The sequence below is a fragment of the Hylobates moloch genome, unplaced genomic scaffold (assembly GCF_009828535.3).
Source record: "Hylobates moloch isolate HMO894 unplaced genomic scaffold, HMol_V3 SCAFFOLD_14, whole genome shotgun sequence".
NCBI lineage: Eukaryota > Metazoa > Chordata > Mammalia > Primates > Hylobatidae > Hylobates > Hylobates moloch.
Window position 1 is genome coordinate 20,388,615 of NW_026652289.1, and position 19,373 is coordinate 20,407,987.

The 19,373-nt window shown below is 40.3% G+C and overlaps 1 protein-coding gene across 3 annotated transcripts in view; it reads right to left on the bottom strand.

Moving 5' to 3' along the window:
- JAM2 (junctional adhesion molecule 2) overlaps positions 1–19,373 on the bottom strand; it is a 74,282-nt gene that overhangs the window by 28,422 nt on the left and 26,487 nt on the right. For all 3 annotated transcript variants that reach the window (XM_058427522.1, XM_058427521.1, XM_058427524.1), the window contains exon 2: positions 1,218–1,283. In XM_058427522.1, the coding sequence (XP_058283505.1) occupies positions 1,218–1,283 (66 nt within the window). The remainder of the gene's footprint in view (positions 1–1,217; positions 1,284–19,373) is intronic.

Here is a 19,373-nt window from a genome sequence, read left to right on the forward strand (position 1 = left end):
CCACTCCAGGCCTTTACTTCAATCTTTGTCTCTTTCCTTCAAACCTATCTTTCTCCAGCTCCGGGAACCTAAGACATACCTGATGAAGACAGATCAGACATGTAGGACCTGTTTCTTAAATGTTCATAAGCTCTGGCCTAAACAAGTATTAAATTTAAGAAATAGTAATTCTTCTGATTGCCCAATATTATTAATTGTATAAAAGATAAAGGATCCTTTGGAAAAGTAGTAGGTGATCAATATTTGAAATAAACTTATAGGGCAGGTGTGGTGGTTCATGCTTGTAATCCCAGTAGTTTGGGAGGCCAAGGTGGGCAGACTGCTTGAGCCCAGGAGTACAAGACCAGCTTGGGCAATGTGGCGAAACCCTGTTTCTACAAAAAAATACAAAAAATTAGCCAGACATGGTGGCCTGTGCCTGTAATTCCAGCTACTTGGGTGGCTGAGGTAGAAGGATCACTTGACCCTGGAGGTGGAGGTTGCGGTGAGCCGAGATCATGCCACACTGCACTCCAGCATGGGTGACAGACAGAGATCCTGTCTCAAACCAAATAAAGCAAAACAAAACAACAACAACAACAACGAAAGCTTATTAAAAAGCCCATATGTAGGTTACTAGTTTCTTTTGATAATTTTTTAACTGTGGCAAAATAAACATAAAATTCACCATCTTGACCATTTTTAACTGTATAGTTCAGTAGTATTAAGTATACTGTTGTGCATATAACAATCTCCAGAACTATTTTATCTTGCAAAACAGAAACTTTATGCTCTTAAATTAACTCCTCCTTATAAACATTTTTAAGAAGCTAAAATAGATAAGAACATGGGACCCCAAAGTAAGCTATATTAATATCATCTTAAATACACAGAGTGGGGTTTGAAGTGTTCATTTCTATGTATCATATCTAGCTGGCTAGAAACTTTCCAAGCTCTCCATCTCCCAGTTTCACAAATTAGATTTGCTTTGTTGCAGATAATTTAAGTTATAGGAGACCTTCTTTGCACATCCAGTCTTTTACTGAATGTCGAAAATTTCCACTGAGGAGGTGGAGTAAATGTTCTGGAGGTGCAGTCAGCATAAAGCAGCATTTCAGGCAGAGGAATTAGTAGAAGGTAAGGCAGAGAATCCCAACAAATAGAAAATAACATCACACGAGTCACTCTCGTGAGTTATTTAAACAATACAGCCTGTGAAAATCAGTAAGATACTGTACCTTGGTACTCTACTGCTGTGACTACTTGTTGGTCTTTTGGGGCAGAAAACCCATAGGCCTTATGATCTGAAAGATTAAAACAGATAGGATAATTAAAATTATACAAAAATTCATTTTCAAATGTCTGAATGGGATGCAATAGTCAAGAAAACTGTCCTAAAGTTTGGTGACAAGTTTACCCAATTCATAACACATAGTTTTAAAGTATCAAAGTAGGAAAAAGCAAACGAAACTATACATGTTTATTTTCTAGATTGTAGCTTTGGTCTTTAAGCATTTTCCAAAGTAGATTCCATGCATCTATTTGGACCCCACCCCAGACAACACACTCTTGCCAGCCCGATCATTGAAAAATAACTTACATCTTTAATTCAGCTTAATATGAAATCTAGTGTCACACGGTATTGCCCCACAAATAAAAGCTAATTCTTTTTAGTGCTTATTTAAAAGTATAAATAGCTTTATGAATTTATCCTTGACAATACCTGTCATATAGAAATGAGTCATTTTACATACTTTTGATGAAATTTGTATATATATAAAATAAATGTATATAAGCTGCATATGAAATTATGATGAAAAATTCAGGCAGAACATCTTTATTTTTTTCCCCAAAACATTTCAATGATTTTTGAGAACTCGTCTATAGACTGAAGTAACTGACTATGGTGGCTACCGCTACTGTGATCTAATAGTTACATGATGCTGCTGTTGCTTATTATCACTCCCTTAAACTAACACAGAAATTTTCATTTAAAAAGGCACCTTTGATACAGATAGGAGACAGGGAAGTACTGGGTAGAAGAAGGCAGCTCCCTGGCAAAGGCCCCACCCTCAGGCCTGGAGACCCGTCACCCTGAAAGGGGACAGGCATTCCTGTTTTCATGCCCGAAAAGTTGCCTTTTGTCCCACCATGCCCCTGTCCTGTACCTATATAAACCCCAAATCCCAGGTTCCAGAAGCAGATGAGCAGGCGAGGAGACGAGTAGACAAGCAGACAAATGGCGGAACAACAAGGCAAAGAAAGACAGATGAGGAGAGACGTCTGAACACCAAGAGGAGTTCGGCTGGGGGTGGTCAGAGAAGTGTTTGGCCTCTGGATGGCCAAACTCCAGGAAAAGACCATCTTCCCACTCCATCCCTTCTTCCAGCTCCCCATCCATCCTGCTGAAAGCTACCTCCACCACTCAATAAAACCCTGCATTCATCCTTCAACCCCGTGTGTGACCCGATTTTTCTGGGATGCTGGGCAAGAGCTCAGGATACAGAAAGCTGTCACATTGGCCCTCGGCCCATGTGAAAAGGCAGAGGGTCCGTTTAGCTGGTTAACACTCAGGCCATCTGTGGATGGCAAGGCTAAAAGGGCACATTGTAACACACACCCACATGGGCTCCTGCACCTGTCTGTCTGCATGCTGCCCCTCCCCTCAGGGATTCAAGCAGGGGTGGCGACAGAACAGGTGAGCCACACCCCTGTCACACGTCCTGCGAGGGGGATCAGGGAACTCTCCCATCTCACCTTCACATACTTGCTTTTATGCTGTAAAATTCAATATTCAAAATAACCTGGTGTGGTAGTCATTATTAGTACTAAAGAAGAAAGTATCAGAAAGTATCAATAAAACTTTCTAATTCTGTCTTTGATCTATATCACTTTCTTTATGGATGTCATTCTGTACTCCAGTGTAATGACCACGTTTAAAAATAATTTAAATACTTCCCTATAAGTATACATCTCTAAAATATAAATGCTACAAGTGCAAGTCTGTAGCCTGTTATAGTCTCTGAAATTAACCCAAACACTCAGAACAGTGCCTGGCATAAAGCAAGACACAATAAATGTTTGTTGAATAAATGAGCCCATTCCTTATTGTATACTAATGAGAAAAGTCCAGTAAATGAGGTCGGATCAAACTGATACTAAGGAAGAGTTCCCAAAGGCAAGCAATTCTTTTTCGTTGTTGTTGTTTTTGTTTTTTGTTTTTTGTTTTTTTTTTGAGACGGAGTCTCGCTCTGTCGCCCAGTCTGGAGTGCAGTGGCACAATCTCGGCTCACTACAAGCTCCACCTCCCGGGTTCACGCCATTCTCCTGCCTCAGCCTTCAGAGTAGCTGGGACTACAGGCACCCGCCACCACGCCCGGCTAATTTTTTGTATTTTTAGTGGAGACAGGGTTTCACCATGTTGGCCAGGATGGTCTGGATCTCCTGACCTTGTGATCCGCCCACCTCAGCCTCCCAAAGTGCTGGGATTACAGGCGTGAGCCACTGTGCCCAGCCAGACAAGCAATTCTTTGGGGAAAGTATTGTAAGTATACAATATTGGATTGGTATTAATTGTTTCAAACTCGGAATAATGCAAAGCATTATTGTTGGTTGATATGGTTTGGCTGTGTCCCCACTCAAATCTCATCTTGAACTGTAGTTTCCATAATCCCCATGTGTTGTGGGAGGAACCTGGTGGGAGGTAATTGAACCATGCTGTTCTCATGATAGTGAGTGAGTTCTCACGAGATCTGATGGTTTTACAAGGGGCTTTTCCCCGCCTTCACTCTGCACTTCTTGCTACTGCCATGTGAAAAAGGATGTATTTGCTTCCCCTTCTGCCATGATTGTAAGTTTCCTGAGGCCTCCCCAGCCACGCTGAACTGTGAGTCAATTAAACCTCTTTCCTTTATAAATTACCCAGTCTGGGGTATGTCTTTATTAGCAGAGTGAGAACAGACTAATACATTGGTCATCTCAAGTAGACAATTTAGGCAAAACAATCCAACTGCTGTCCTTTGTTATTCACCCAAAAAATTATACATGATATAAGGTAAGACTGAATTAAGCCTATAATGAAAATCTAAAGAAGGTTATTTCTTGACTATATATTTCTATAATTTACTTGAAATGCTATTTCTCCACTCATGCTACCATCTGTTCTCTGTCTTCCTGTGGTCTACTGACCCTGTTTTCACCAAGACAAAAATGACCTATCTGTTGGCATATCTAATGGACACTTTTCAGTCTATATCTTATCTGACCTCTCTATGACATGTGACTCTGTTAACTCCCTTGTATTCTGTAACTTGATTCTGTCCTAGTCTTCATCCTTCTGTTCTGATCCTGGTGCTTCATTCTGTCTGCTTTGTGAGTTCTTCTTCCTCCTTGTTCTGCCCATCCATCCATCCATCCATCGTCATCCATCCATCCCTCCAACCATCCATCCATCCATCCATCCAACCATCCATCCATCCAGAAGCTGCTTTTCTGACTAAACTACCTCCTTTTTAAAGAGTATTTTATACTCTCATTGACCCAACTAGCATTTATTTGCTAAAAAGTCATAACTCCACATCTCCAGCTCCAATCTGTCTCTTGAAATTAAATTTGTAAGCCCAGCTTTCTGCTGGACATCTGTATTTCCATTTCCCACAATTACCACAAACTCATAGGCAAAACTCATCAGCTTGCCCCCAAACTTTGTCTTATTTCTACAAATCCCATCTCTGTGTAAAGCATCACATTCCATGTGGCCACTCACACCAGAAACTTAGGTGCTGCCCATGATCATTATCTCATCCCTTCATTCATCAGCTTCCATCTATAGACTAAGAATTGTGAGTCCTCCATGAAAATGTTCTGAAGTATTTTTCCTTCCATCTCTTTCCCATCTCTCACCTTTATGCCACAAAGTGCTCAGGGAAGGGATATGGACAGCCAAACCTGAGAGAGAAAAATAGGGTCTTTTCTGCCTTTCCACATCAAAAGTCCTAGCCATTAGATTAATGGAAAACATTCACAATTTAGGCAAACATTTAAGAGAAACCATCATGAGCAAATTACACCTGCTTTCCAAACTTGGAGTACAGAGAAGGAAGTAACTTAGAGGACAAGGACCTTGATGGACTCTTGAGAAAGGATAATAATAGCTAACATTTATTAAGCACTTGGCACTTTACAAGTATTAACTCATTTGACTCTTACAATTCTCTGTGGCAGGGTACCATTTGTACTCACATTTTTGAGGGTGGGAAAACTGAGGCACAAAGAGAGTAAGAAGTTTGGCCATGATCATACAAGAAGTAAGTGGTGGAGTTTGGCTTTGCACTCAGTCAGTATCTAAAGCCCACATAGTTAATTACTGTGCTATACTAGGCCCACACCTGTTGTCCCCCAAGCTGAACACTAGCAAGGATTGCAGATTAACAAAGATGCCAGGTGGAAAGATTCATTGGTCTAATGAAGACAGGAGAGTTTGGGAAATTGGTGGTTAGAATGAAGGCAAAAGACTGGCTCTGAAGCACAACAGGAAGGTGGAAGCTAAGAGGCCGAACTAGGAAAGTAGGACACCAAGGTAATCCCAGAGAGGAGGTCTAGGTGAGGGTTTCTTCATCTTGACACTATTGATATCTGGCACCCAATCATTCTTTGTTGTAGGGGGCTGTCCTGTGCACTGTAGGATGTTTTGCAATATCCCTGGCTTCTACCCACTAGATGCCGGTATCACCACGCTCCCAAGTGATGACAACTAAAAATATCCCTAAACATTAGCAAATGTACCCTGAGAGATGGGTGTAAAGAACTCACTCCTGGTTGAGAACTACTGCTCTAGATTTAGAGTTAGACCAGTTTGAACAACCAGGAACAGGAATAAACCAATAGACTATAAAGAATGTCAAAGAACCATGAATTCTAGGATTTTGAAAAGTTCGTATAAAATCAGAATTGTATAACTGTGAAAGAGAATTGATTATACTCCTGGAAAGGAGAGAGAAATCTTTCATATGACATGACAACTCTTCTTTGATTTATTCATCTCTATATATCAACATGTAAATTAGTCTTCCATTGTGCTAGATTTTATCACTCCTAAGGAGCACATGCTATTCTGGAGAATTTTTTTTTTCCTTTAAAAGCCTGGACAGCAAATCTAATTGTGAAGTTAAAATTTGCAAAACTACTTTGAGAGGCCAAAGAAGGAGGATCACTTGAGGCCAGGAGTTTAAGACCAGCCTGGGCAACATAGTAACATCCCCCATCTCTACAAAAAATTTTTAAAAATTATCTGGGTGTGGTAGCACCTGCCTGTAGTCCCAGCTACTTGGGAGGCTGAGGCAGGAGGATCACTTGGGCGCAGGAGTTTGAAGCTGTAGTGAGCTATGATCACACCACTGCACTCCAGCCTGGGCAACACAGTGACTCAAAATATATATATTTTTTAATTTGCAAAAGTCTATGGGACACAAATTACTATATTTCTAGTATAACAGGAAAACCAGTGATATGCAGTTTCAATAGCTCTAAATGGCAAACATATTCAATAGGGAAACTGGCAAACATGGTGTCTATGTGAAGAGTACAGGACTGAACTGATCCTTTCTATTGACAGCTGTAAATATGTCTGTAGAAAGCAGTGACCCATGTGGCTCAATCTTAGAGAGGTGTCAGGTCCACCAGGGAGTAATTTCAAAAGAACTCTTTTGCTTGTATATTTCAAGAGCCATGAAAGGGGTCCATGCAATCTTTTTAAATATCCTTTTCCATACACTTTGGTCACATAGCAGCTGTTCTTTCTTTTCTCTTCCCCCATATCCCTTTCTTCTCCTGCATTCCTTTATTTCCTAGCTTCTCTTCTGCTTCCCACGTTATTTTATAGACTCCAAAGATAGAGTCTGAATCTTCAGAGAGCAGAGGAAGGAGAGACAGGAGACCAAGCCAGAATCCTCTTCAGTGAGGTAGTGAAGACAGGATCTTAAATACTCTTGTTGCTTTACTCCTACTTTTATTTATTGTTTATTTTTTTAATTTTTGAGACTGAGTCTCGCTCTATTGCTCAGGCTGGAGTGCAGTGGTGCAATCTCAGCTCACTGCAACCTCCACCTCCTGAGTTCAAGTGATTTTCATGCCTCAGCCTCTTGAGTAGCTGGGATTACAGGCATGCGTCACCACACCAGGCTAATTTTTGTATTTTCAGTAGAGTCGGGGTTTCACCATGGCTGTTCTCAAACTCCTGACCTCAAGTGATCAGCCTGCCTCGGCCTCCCAAAGTGTGGGGATTATAGGCGTGAGCCACTGCGCCCGGCCTACTCCTACTTTTGATGACAAAATCTCTGAACATTTTTGCCAGTGATTCCAATGCCAAACCATTGTTCTGTGAAACTTTCAAAGTATACTTTGAAAAGGTCTCTTTGTCTCTTTTAGCAATGTGTGAATTAATGCCCTCGGAGAAACTCTACTTATGATTGACAATTCTTGTGATTTCTGAAGTATTTTAGTACACTTTTTAGACAAAACAATGAAGACTCAAATTCCCTGGAAATCAGTCGAGGAAAACTTCGGGGCAAAATAGGAAAAGATAATCTTTGTTCCCTCCGTATCATCATACCTTTGAACTTTTCAAACACCACACTGCCTACTGAGAATGTTTATTTTCTTCAGTAGGTTCTGGCCTTCCTTCATTTCAGGCAAACTTCAGTACAATCTGAGATTATAAGATTTAGGAACTGGGTTTCAGGAATCATTGAGACAGAAAATCATTTTCTCTTTCTCAATTCCAGTTTTCTACTTGTTAAAATTTCCTTTAAGAAACATTTCTTAAATTGTCAAAAATTACTATTAAAGTTCTGTGAAAAATAACAGCTGTTAGCTTCAGGAATTTTGTTAATTCCCTTGTACATTTTTTATGTGTATATTAATATTTGAACAGAAAAACGATGTATCACAGATGTTAAAAAAGAGGATTAGTTGAATTGGCAAAATTATGTAGGCAAAAAATTATAAAGGGAATTAGCTTTAATAAATTAATTATCAGTAGTATTTGTTAGTAGCTGAATATTTGTTTCCATTTTTTTTTCTTTTTGTGTGTATAAATTTAAGGGGCACAAGTACAATTTTGTTACATGGGTATATTGTGTAGTGGTGAAGTCTGTGCTTTCAGTGTAGCCATCATCCAAACATACATTGCACCTATTTTTGTGATTTTAAGTATCTTCTCCTTCTAGCTACCTTTCTTCCTCTAATTCTATTTACTTCAGGGTTTGCCAACAAATTAAGTAAAAATATTTAAAATGTATGGTCACTTATGTGGAACTTATTTGAACAGAAAGCTCTGAATCTTTAAATTAAAAAAATTTATCATAAGATTTCTACCTTGTTTTAGCCTTTCTAGTCTTAGAGTTCCTTTTTAAAAAATTTGTACCTAATAACTCTTTTTATAAAAACAAAATGTTGTATTTTATATCAGCATATCACTAGCAGATGTTAGGTATAGCCCCTGTTGGCTGCTTTCTTGAAGTGATTTTTATTTTTTCTTCACTTTTCCAGAATAAATTAAATAGGAAAATAAACAAAAGAGAATGGTCATGTAGGCCTGCTGGTTGAGGTCAACGATTGTCTTAAAGTTAGCCTCAGAACATCTTTAATAGTTATGAACATGTTCCAAAAGCACTGGCAGAAGTTCATAAAATAAGGTGAAGATATGATTATTTTCATAACTGCTAACAACTCCAAGTCAAATAATTCCCAGTCAAATGAAACCTTTTGTGTTTCTTTTCCTCCCAACTTTAAGAACAAAAGTTTTTGTATTCTCTATTACTCATCTAAGATAGTCTGGTTTGATGAAGAATATTTACTTTACATTACTACAATTTTAAAATTACTATAAAGGTGTCATTTAAATTAACACTTTTAATTGAAAACATGACTAGGAAAAACTGGAGAAGTGTTACATAAGTTGGGTTTTTTTTTTCTTTTTCTTTTTTCTTTTTTTGTTTTGTTTTGAGACAGAGTCTTTCTGTGTCACCCAGGCTGGAGTGCAGTGGCGTGATCTTGGCTTACTGCAACCTCTACCTCCTGGGTTCAAGTGATTCTCCTGCCTCAGCCTCCCAAGTAACTGGGATTACAGGCATGTGCCACCACACCTGGCTAATTTTTGTATTTTTAGTAGAGACGGGGTTTCACCATGTTGGCCAGGCTGGTCTTGAACTCCTGACCTCAAGTGATCCGCCCACCTCGGCCTCTCAAAGTGGTAGGCTTACAGTCATGAGCCACCGTGCCTGGCCGGAAGTTTTTTGTTTGTTTTAAATGTATAGTACCACAGTATCACGTATAAAAGCAAGTTATAAAAAGTATGGATATCAATGATAAGTTTCATAAAAATAAAAATTTATGGCCATGTGGTTTTGATAGTTACTGAAAGACAATTATTATACTGATATGGTTTAGATCTGTGTCCCACCCAAATCTCATGTTGATTTGTAATTCCTAATGCTGGAAGTCGGGCTGGTGGGGGGTGATGGGATCATGGGAGCAGTTTCTCATGAATGGCTTAACACAATCCCCTTGGTACTGTTGTCATGATAGTGAGCGAGCTCTCCTGAGATCTGGTTGTTTAGAAGTGTGTACCCTTCCTCCCTTCCTCCCTTCCTCCCCTCCCTCCCTCCCTCCCTCCCTCCTTCCTTCCTTCCTTCCTTCCTTCCTTCCTTCCTTCCTTCCTTCCCTCCTTCCCTCCTTCCTTCCTTCCCCTCCTTCCTCTCTCTCTCTCTCTCTCTCCCCTCTTTCTTTTTCTGAGACAGAGCTTCCCTCTGTCACCAAGGCTGGAGTGCAATGGCGCCATCTTGGCTCACTGCAACCTTTGCTTCCCGGGCTCAACTGGTTTTCGTGCCTCAGTCTCCCGAGTAGCTGGACTACAGGCATGACCCACCATGTCCTGCGAATTTTTGTACTAATAGTGGAGATGGGGTTTCGCCATGTTGGCCAAGGTGGTCTCAAACTGCTGGTCTCGAGTGATCTGCCCACCTCAGCTTCTCAAAGTGCTAGGATTACAGGCGTGAGCCACTGCGCCTGGCCAAAAAGTGTGTAGCACCTCCCCCCTTTCTCTCTTGCTCTGGCTCACATCATGTGAGACGCCTGTGCCCCCTTTGCCTTCCTCCATGATTGGAAGCTTCCTGAGGCCTCCCCAGAAGCAGAAGCCACTATGCTTCCTATACAGCCTGCAGAACCGTGAGCCAATTCGACCTCTTTTCTTTATAAATTACACAGTTTCAGGTATTTATTTATTTATTTATTTATAGCAATGGGAGAACAGATTAGCACATATACTAACAAATATAAAAAGTTGCACAGGGTTAGCATTGACAAATAAAATAATGCCGCCCAGTATTTATTATGGATAAATATGTATATTAATAGAAAGTAACCCAATGAGGTAGGAACTAATTTGGAGCCAGATATTATGGTCATCTATCTCATTATCGTCTAACCATACTAGATTTAGAGAGTAGGGGAGAAAGAAAAAGCGAAGCAGACACGTCTTTATAGTCTCTCGAACCAGACAATCTGGCCCTTCCTCTTAATGAGACATCGGTATCCTATTTTCAGAGAAAGGGAAGCCACACCAAAATGCAAGGAGAAAGAAAAGACGCACTTGACTTTAGAGTTACTGGTGGCTAATGTCCTGGTCGGTTTATGATCATCTTAGGAATTTAAGGATAATTTTCACTATGAATAAATTCTCCCCTTAAGAACCTAACTCCTAAGTAAGATATGACTCCACTGCGCTAAAATCCTCATTTGACAGATTAGTCTGTTCTCACACTGCTGAGACTGGGTAATTTATTTATTTTTTATTTTTTATTTTATTTTATTTTTTTGAGGCAGAGTCTCACTCTGTCACTGAGGGTAGAGTGTAGTAGCATGATCTCAGCTCACTGCAAGCTCCACCTCCCAGGTTCAAGTGATTCTCATGCCCCAGCCTCCCGAGTAGCTGGGATCACAGGCACCTGCCACCATACCTGGCTAATGTTTGTATTTTTTAGTAGAGATGGGGTTTCATGATGTTGGCCAGGCTGGTCTTGAACTCCTGACTTCAGGTGATCCACCTACTTAGGCCTCCCAAAGTGCTGGGATTATAGGCATGAGCCACTGTGCCTGGCCAAGACTGGGTAATTTATAAAGGAAAGAGGTTTAATGGACTCACAGTTCCATGTGGCTGGGGAGGCCTCACAATTATGGTGGAAGGCAAAAGGCACATCTTACATGGCAGCAGTCAAGAGAGAATGAGAGCCAAGCAAAAGGGGAAACCCCTTATAAAACCATCAGATCGCATGACACTTATTCACTACCATGAAAATAGTATGGGGGAAACTGCCCTCATGATTCACTTATCTCCCATCAGGTCCCTCCGACAACACGTGGGAATTATAGGAGCTACAATTCCAGATGAGATTTGGGTGGGGACACAGCCAAACCATATCAACAGATATGACAATTGACAGTAGTTAAATAAGTTGCTCGAGGTCACAATGTTTTAGAAAGCAGGGAAGCCAAGATGTCCGTCTGCTTAGTCTGCCCCACAGTCCCCTTTCCTCTCTCCCTGCCCTCAAATCAGTACAAGGCATTATGAGAAAGTAGCTCCAAACATAAGACCGCCAGACACACTGTAATGGCTTCATAGCCATTTTCAACCTTTAGGGTTGTAAAGATATTATTCAGAGAGTACACTACAAATTTCCATCTTAACAGAGACAGTGTTAATGAGTAAATGTTTATGGTGAATGAACTAATTTGAATAAACCATGTATATTTATGCACAAAAGTTTTATGCCCTCTCCCTTTTCTGGTTCTTCAACAACTTAAGTATAAGAGTGACTACTGATGATTCAGAATTGAGGATAAAGTTATTTTCATATAAGTTACATGCATTACTAAGTTCAGGAAAACTTCCAGGGCATTCCATTGCACAAATAACTAGATTAAAATTTTTCAGTAATATTAGAAAGAGATGAAGTAATTAAATTAACTTCTCAAAGTAAAATAAATTCTCAAAAATTTCAAAAAAAATTGTCCTTCACATGTTCAATCGTGTAATGGTAGCCAGTGGCACAGGAAAACCTGAATATCTCACCAGGTACTTCTCATCAGACATGAAGAAGCCATTTTAGGATTCTGTAGTCTTTGATTTTCCCCAAGTGACAATCTCAGCCAAACACAATTCATTTACCTGTGACATTAACTATAGATTTTAGATAGATGGCAACAGTCAACTCAAATCTAGTAGACTATCAAGACAAAATGAAGAAATACCCCTTCCAAAATGGATGCCAGTAAGAGCCACATACTCAGCGGAAGCCATGGTTGTTGGCCATTCTGTGTTCTAATTGCTTCTCCTTAAGAGTAAGTTACCAGAAAACAAAACGATGGCCCTAAAACTTCATTAGTGGATAGTAGAAAAATATGAAAGATGTCAGACATCAAAACAGACACTTGGCGTAATGGCAAAGAGAGAAAGAACAAGAAGCCTGGGTGCCCTCCTTACTAATGAGACATGGTCTGGGTTGTGTATAGGCGCACCTCTACAGCAGAGATGGTGCATCAGACTTTGAGAGCTATATTAATTAGGATTATTCATTGCTCTTTAATCTGAAATTGTAGTTACCTAACTCCTAGACCTAGATACAGCTTTTAAAGATTGAAAGTACAGAACCACTGCCAGCATTTGACAGTTCTGTTTCTCACTAGAAATATACTTACTAATTTAATTGTCAAATAAATCATTTTTAAGATTAGGTATTGTAAATCATTTCTCCAGAGTTTGATCAGCTCTGGGCAAGTGGTTAAAACTGAGTTTCTGAACCTGGATTTGAACTCTGGTTCTGAAATTCTGTGAGAATCTGTGCATCTCTGCACAAAACACCCTAACAGCTGATACACATCCAGATTTCTCAGGGGCTGTTTGGGTCAGGGGGTAGAGAAATAATTATTCCACAGGTATTTGTTACTTACTAAACCACCTGGATGTGGTGGCATGCCCCTGTACTCCCAGTTACTTGGGAGACTGATTTGGGAGTATTGCTTGAGCTCAGGAGTTTGAGACCAGCTTGGGCAACACAGCAAGATGAGGCAGGAGAATCACTTGAACCTGGGAGGTGGAGGTTGCAGTGGGCTGAGACTGTGCCACTGCACCCCAGCCTGGGTGACAGAGCAAGACTCTGTCTCAAAGAAAAAAAAATAAAGAAAAAGATAAGGTTTTTCTAAAATAGGTTATATATAATAAATAGGCACATAAAGGGATACAGGTTGACCATGAGTTTAATAAGGCTTAAGTTTTGGGACCAACCCTTACAAGAGTACCTACCAAGGCCCAAGTGAGGGTGGGTGGGGAAGGCTTAGCAATACATGCACATTTTGTAAAATTTGCAAGAATAAGGGTTTTTTTTTGTATTATGTTTCTTACACAGGGAACTAATAACCCACTCCACATAATTTTGGGCTTCTTCTTATTAATGAGTTTACTTAGCTTTCTCAACTTTACCACCCACAAAGCTGGGAGAAAGAAATGGTCTCCACGGACCATGATCTGATATTCAGCCTTTAAAATACTAAAGATTTTATATGGCCAATGATTTAGCATGCACACTCTCTATCAAACTTCATTTCTTAAAATATGAGAGTTGTGTGAATTTTATTTTTCAACTTTCCTGCTGGAAGATGACTCATAAAATCTTGGCCCTTACATTACATACAAGTGTTATTAATTAAATTCTATTACCACAAGTGCTTACAGAAGAAACTTGAAAACCAAGGGAAACTTCCCAGCCATTGTTGCTTCATGCTTCCTTTGATTAGTCCTCAGGAAGCCAAAAGAACAAGAACCATTTATTTTGAAGTGCAGAACATGGAAACAATGGTTTGGCATCGCTTAACTATCATATTCACAATTGTCAGGCAAGATTCCTAAGAATTAGCTACCCTGATTTCTTGGGTCCTGTAAATCCAGGGACCATAATTTCCCTTTTCTTTTGGTAAAAACAGTTCTTTGACTTTTTTATTTCAAAACTAGTCCCACACATTCAACTGTGAGCTAACACCAACACACACTTTTTTAGGGTCAGTGAACTAGACCAATAAAATAAATCATTTAGTGAATATCTGCACACATTAAAATCAGTGGGACCTTTGGAGCTGCCTCCTAGAATGGTCAGGAAATGAATTTTTGTGCTATTGGATAAAGGTCAATTTTTTTTTTAAAATTTTGACACAGGGTCTTGCTCTGCCACCCAGGCTGGAGTGCAGTGGCGTGATCATAGTTCACTGCAGCCTTGATCTCCCAGGGCTCCAGCAATCACTGCACCTCAGCAGTCCTGAGTAGCTGGGACTGTGGGCACATACCACCATGCCTGGCTGATTTTTGTGTTTTTTGTAGAGACAGGGTCTCTTTACGTTGCCCAGGCTGGTCTTGAAACTCTGGGCTCAAGTGATCCACCTACCTTGGCCTCTCAAAGTGCTGGGATTATAAGCATGAGCCACCATGTGCAGCCAAGGTCAAATTTTTGAAACTCTTTCAAATTGAGTATTGGAAAGAGGAACAAGGGTATTTGTGTCCAGATATGGTATACAAAAGTCTAATTGTCATAATATAACTCAAGTGAAATGGCTGTTTGATGTTTGTCATAGCATGAAGAGAACTGGATTTATGACAGAATCTACCAAAAGTTTTTTTTTTTTTTTTTTTTGAGACGGAGTCTTGCTCTGTCGCCCAGGCTGGAGTGCAGTGGCGCGATCTCGGCTCACTGCAACCTCCGCCTCCCAGGTTCACGCCATTCTCCTGCCTCAGCCTCTCCGAGTAGCTGGGACTACAGGCGCCCGCCACCACGCCCGGCTAATTTTTTGTATTTTTGGTAGAGACGGGGTTTCACCGTGGTCTCGATCTCCTGACCTCGTGATCCGCCCGCCTCGGCCTCCCAAAGTGCTGGGATTACAAGCGTGAGCCACCGCGCCCGGCCAAAAGTTTTGAAATTATTTAGAGTCAGCCTTAGCACATAATCTTAGCACTTAGTCTTAATAAGGTGGTATCAGAACTAACTTTACTCCCATTGGGATAAAGAACTAAATTGTATTCTAACACTATTATTTTCAACAGCTTGGCTTTTTGAGTAAGTATCATCTAAAATTAAATAAAAGGCAACATTAGAGTCTAGCAAGGTAAGAAAAGAGTAGACTATTAGAGAAATGCAACTTAAGTCTTAGTCTTCATTATAGATGGAAACAGAATCATTCTGTCTTTAGGAAGTCATAACCCAGTATTTGAAACCCAGTGCTGTGAATTACTAGCCACGTCACCTTGGACAAGCTACAGCCTCAGTTTCGTTTAAGTAAAATGAAGCTAGTAATGCCTTCCCTAGTTGGTTGTAAAGATTAAATAAAATGTACATAATTGCTTAGCCTACATCTTGGCACACAGTAGATTCTCTATAAATACTTGCTTCTCATCCCTCTCCCCTCACTTCACATTGCTTTTTATCCAATGTGGTGACGCAGATAGAGCATTTTACAAATGATTCTACAAGAATCGTGTATGAGGATGTTCTATGAAAAATGAATTGTTAGGGTTATACTTTTCCCCCATCTTTTTAAAATTTATTTATTTATTTATTTTTTTAGACAGGGTTTCACTCTGTTGCCCAGGCTGGAGTGCAGGCACACAATCACGGGTCACTGCAGCCTCAACCTTCCTGGGCTCAGGTGACCTCCCACCTCAGCCTTCCGAGTAGCTGGACCACAGCTGTTAGCCAACATGTCTGGCTAATTTTTCTATTTTTTTGTAGAAATGGGGTTTCACCATGTTGCCCAAGCTGGTCTCAAACTTGTGGGCTCAAGTGATGTGCTTGCTTCAGCCTCCCAAAATGCTGGGATTATAGGTGTAAGCCACCACACCTGGCCTCCCCTACCTTTTTAAATGTAATGACTATTTCATTATAGTGGAAAAGCCCTGGGTTTAAATTCTTCCTCCTTTTTTGTCCTTGCTATGATATGTTTTGGATATTTAAAACCTCTTTGGCTGTGTCTCGTCCTCTGTGAAACATAATTTATGATGATGCCTTCCATAACTACCTCAATTGATACAACCCATCACACCCTTCTTCTTAACACACTTTCTACACTTAACGTCCAGGACAACACACTTTCCTAGTTTTTTTCCTCGTGTCTCCCATCCTTGGTCAAATCTACTTCTGTATCTGTATTTCCTTCTTTAATGATGTGATCCAGATTCCTGGCATTAAACACTCTGACATGCTAAACACTCCCAAATACATATTTCCATTCTGGACATCTTTGCTGAACTTCAGATCCAAATGCCTATCACCTGAAAGTTTATGAGACATTTCAAACTCTACATCCAAATATCATCTTTCTTTCTAAACCTGTTCCACCTTCTCCACCCCAGATGCTGGCAACTCAATTATTCCACTGCTCTGGTTGAAAAACATCTGGCATTTATCTTTAGTGATCCCATGTATCACAGCCCATCTCCTATTCATTAGCAAAACCTACTGGCTTTACCTTCAAAATGCATTCAGAATCTGACCACTTCTCACTCCTCCCATAGCTACTACTGAGGTCTGAGCACTAACATCTCTTTCTTGGATTGCTGCAATAGCCTCCTGACTGTCCTGCTTCTGTCCTGCCTTTCTGGAATCTAATCTCAACACATCCACTAGAGTGACCCTTTAAAATGCTAAGTCAGATCATGGCACTCTTCTGCTCAAAACCTTGGACTGGTTCTTCATTTCCCCAGAGTAGAAGGAGAAGTTCTTTCATTGGCATAGAAGGTCCTATGCAAAGTGGCCCATTGCTTTCGGACCTCCTTTTCTTGACTCTTCCCTCCCTCTGCTCCAGGGACACTGGCTTCCTTGTTCATCCTCAATCAGGCCAGACTCTGGCTGTTTCCTCCATCTGAAAGACTCTTCCTTTAGATGTCTATTAACTCCCTCACTTCTTCACGTCTTTGCTCAAAGGACACCTCTTAATAAAATCTCCTGTGATCTCTCTATTAAATATTTCAGCTCACCTTCATCTCACCTTTCCCCTTCACATTCCTGATTCCTTTGATCCTGCTTTTCTTTTTTCATATTTTCAAACGATATACAATTGAAAGTAGCATTATTATCTTCTAATGCATTATATGTGTGTTTATGTACTGAAGGTGGGGCCCTTTATTTTGGCTACTAATTTTTGTTAATAATCCCAAGGGCAAAGAACAATGCTTGCCAAATGGTACTCAGTAAATATTTGCTGAATGAATGGAAGTGAATTATGGAGAAGATGGAATGGAAAACACTAGTCCCCCCTAATTCATGAGAGATACGTTCCAAGACCCCCAGTGGATGTCTGAAACCATGGATAGTACCAAACCCTATATACACTCTGCTTTTCCCTATACAAACATACTTATGATAAAGTTTAATTTATAAGTCAGGCACAGTAAAAGATTAATAACAAGAATAATAGAACAATTATAACAATATGCTGTAATAAAAATTATGTGAATGATGTCTCTCTCAAAATATCTTATTGCACTGTATTCACCCTTCTTGTAATAACCTAAGAGATAAAATGCCGATGTAATTAGATAAAATGAGGTGGGTAACAGGCATCGTGAGGTAGCATTAGGCTACTATTGACCTTCTGACAATACATCAGAAGGAGAACCATCTGCTTCAAGTGATCCTGAATCATTCAGCCACAACGATGTCACTGGTTGGATGACAGGAACAGGCAATATCAGTGACTAACAGGTGGGTAGCTTCTACAGCATGAATACACCGGACAAAGGGATGAGTCCCATCCCAGGTGAATTGTTTATTTCTTGAACTTTTCATTTAGTATTTTTCGGCTGTGGTTGGCCACGGGTAAAACTGCAAAAAGCAAAACTGTGGATAAGAGGGGACTATGATATAATGAATATACCACTTTAATTTTTTTAATTAAGAGATGAACTGCCCGGGATTAAAGAACAAAAGATTTTGAAGTAGCCAATTCTGACACAAAAGACATTACTGTGCAGAAACAATTTTCACATTATGCTGTGACAAAAAATTAAATGAATATATTTGATGCTTAAAATGATACAGCCAATTCCTAAAATATTTTTCTAGATAGTAACTTAGAAGGTGATTTTAAAAGCCGCAACTACCAGGTGCGATGGCTCATGCCTGTAATCCCAGTATTTTGAGAGATGGAGGTGGGAGGATCACTTGAGGAGTTTGAGACCAGTCTGGGCAACACAGTGAGATCTATCTTTACAAAAAATAAACAAGTTAGCTGGGCATGGTATGTGCTCCTGTTGTCCCAGTTCCTCAGGAGGATGAGGTGGGAGGATCACTTGAGCCCAAGAGGTCAAGGCTGCAGTGAGCTGTGATCTCACCACTGCATTCCAGCCTGGGAGACAGAGCAAGACCTTGTCTCAAAAAAACAAAAAAAATAGCCTGGCCAACATGGCGAAACGCTGTCTCTACTAAAAATACAAAAATTAGCTGGGTGTGGTGGTGGGTGCCTGTAATCCCAGCAACTCAGGAGGCTGAGGCAGGAGAATAGCTTGAACCTGGAAGGCAGAGGTTGCAGTGAGCAGAGATCGCACCATTGCACTCCAGCATGGGTGACTGAGCGAGTCTCCTTCTCAAATAATGATAATAATAATAATAATAAAAGCCATAACAATGTAATTTTTAAAAATCTCTATTACTATAAAATCAAAATAAGCTTAATAAAGCATTCTAAATTTAATAACACAAGGTGAGCAATTTTCTTAAATTATTTGCTTTTTTAAAATGTTGATATACAACTGAAAATAGCATTGTGATAGTTAATTTTACCTGTCAACTTGGCTAGGCAATGATGCTCAGATATGTGGTTAAACATTCTGGATGTTTCTGTGAGGGTGTTGTTGGATGAGATTAACATTTTATTATTATTATTTTTGAGATGGTGTCTCACTCTGTCACCTGGGCTGGAGTGCAATGGCACAATCTCAGCAAACTGCAACCTCAACCTCCTGGGTTCAAGCGATTCCCCTGCCTCAGCCTCCTCAGTAGCTGCAACCACAGACGTGCACCACCACGCCTGGCTCATTTTTGTATTTTAGTAGAGATGGGGTTTTGCCATGTTTGCCAAGCTGCTCTCAAACTCCTGACCTCAAGTAATCCACCTGCCTCGGCCTCCCAAAGTGCTGGGATTACAGACGTGAGCCACTGTGTGTGGCTTGAGATTAACATTTAAATCGGTAAAGCATGTTGCCCTCCGTAATGTTGGTGGGTCTCATCCAATCAATTGAAGGCCTAAATTGAACAAAAGGCTGACTTCTCTCAAGCAGGAGGGAATTCTGCCAGCAGATA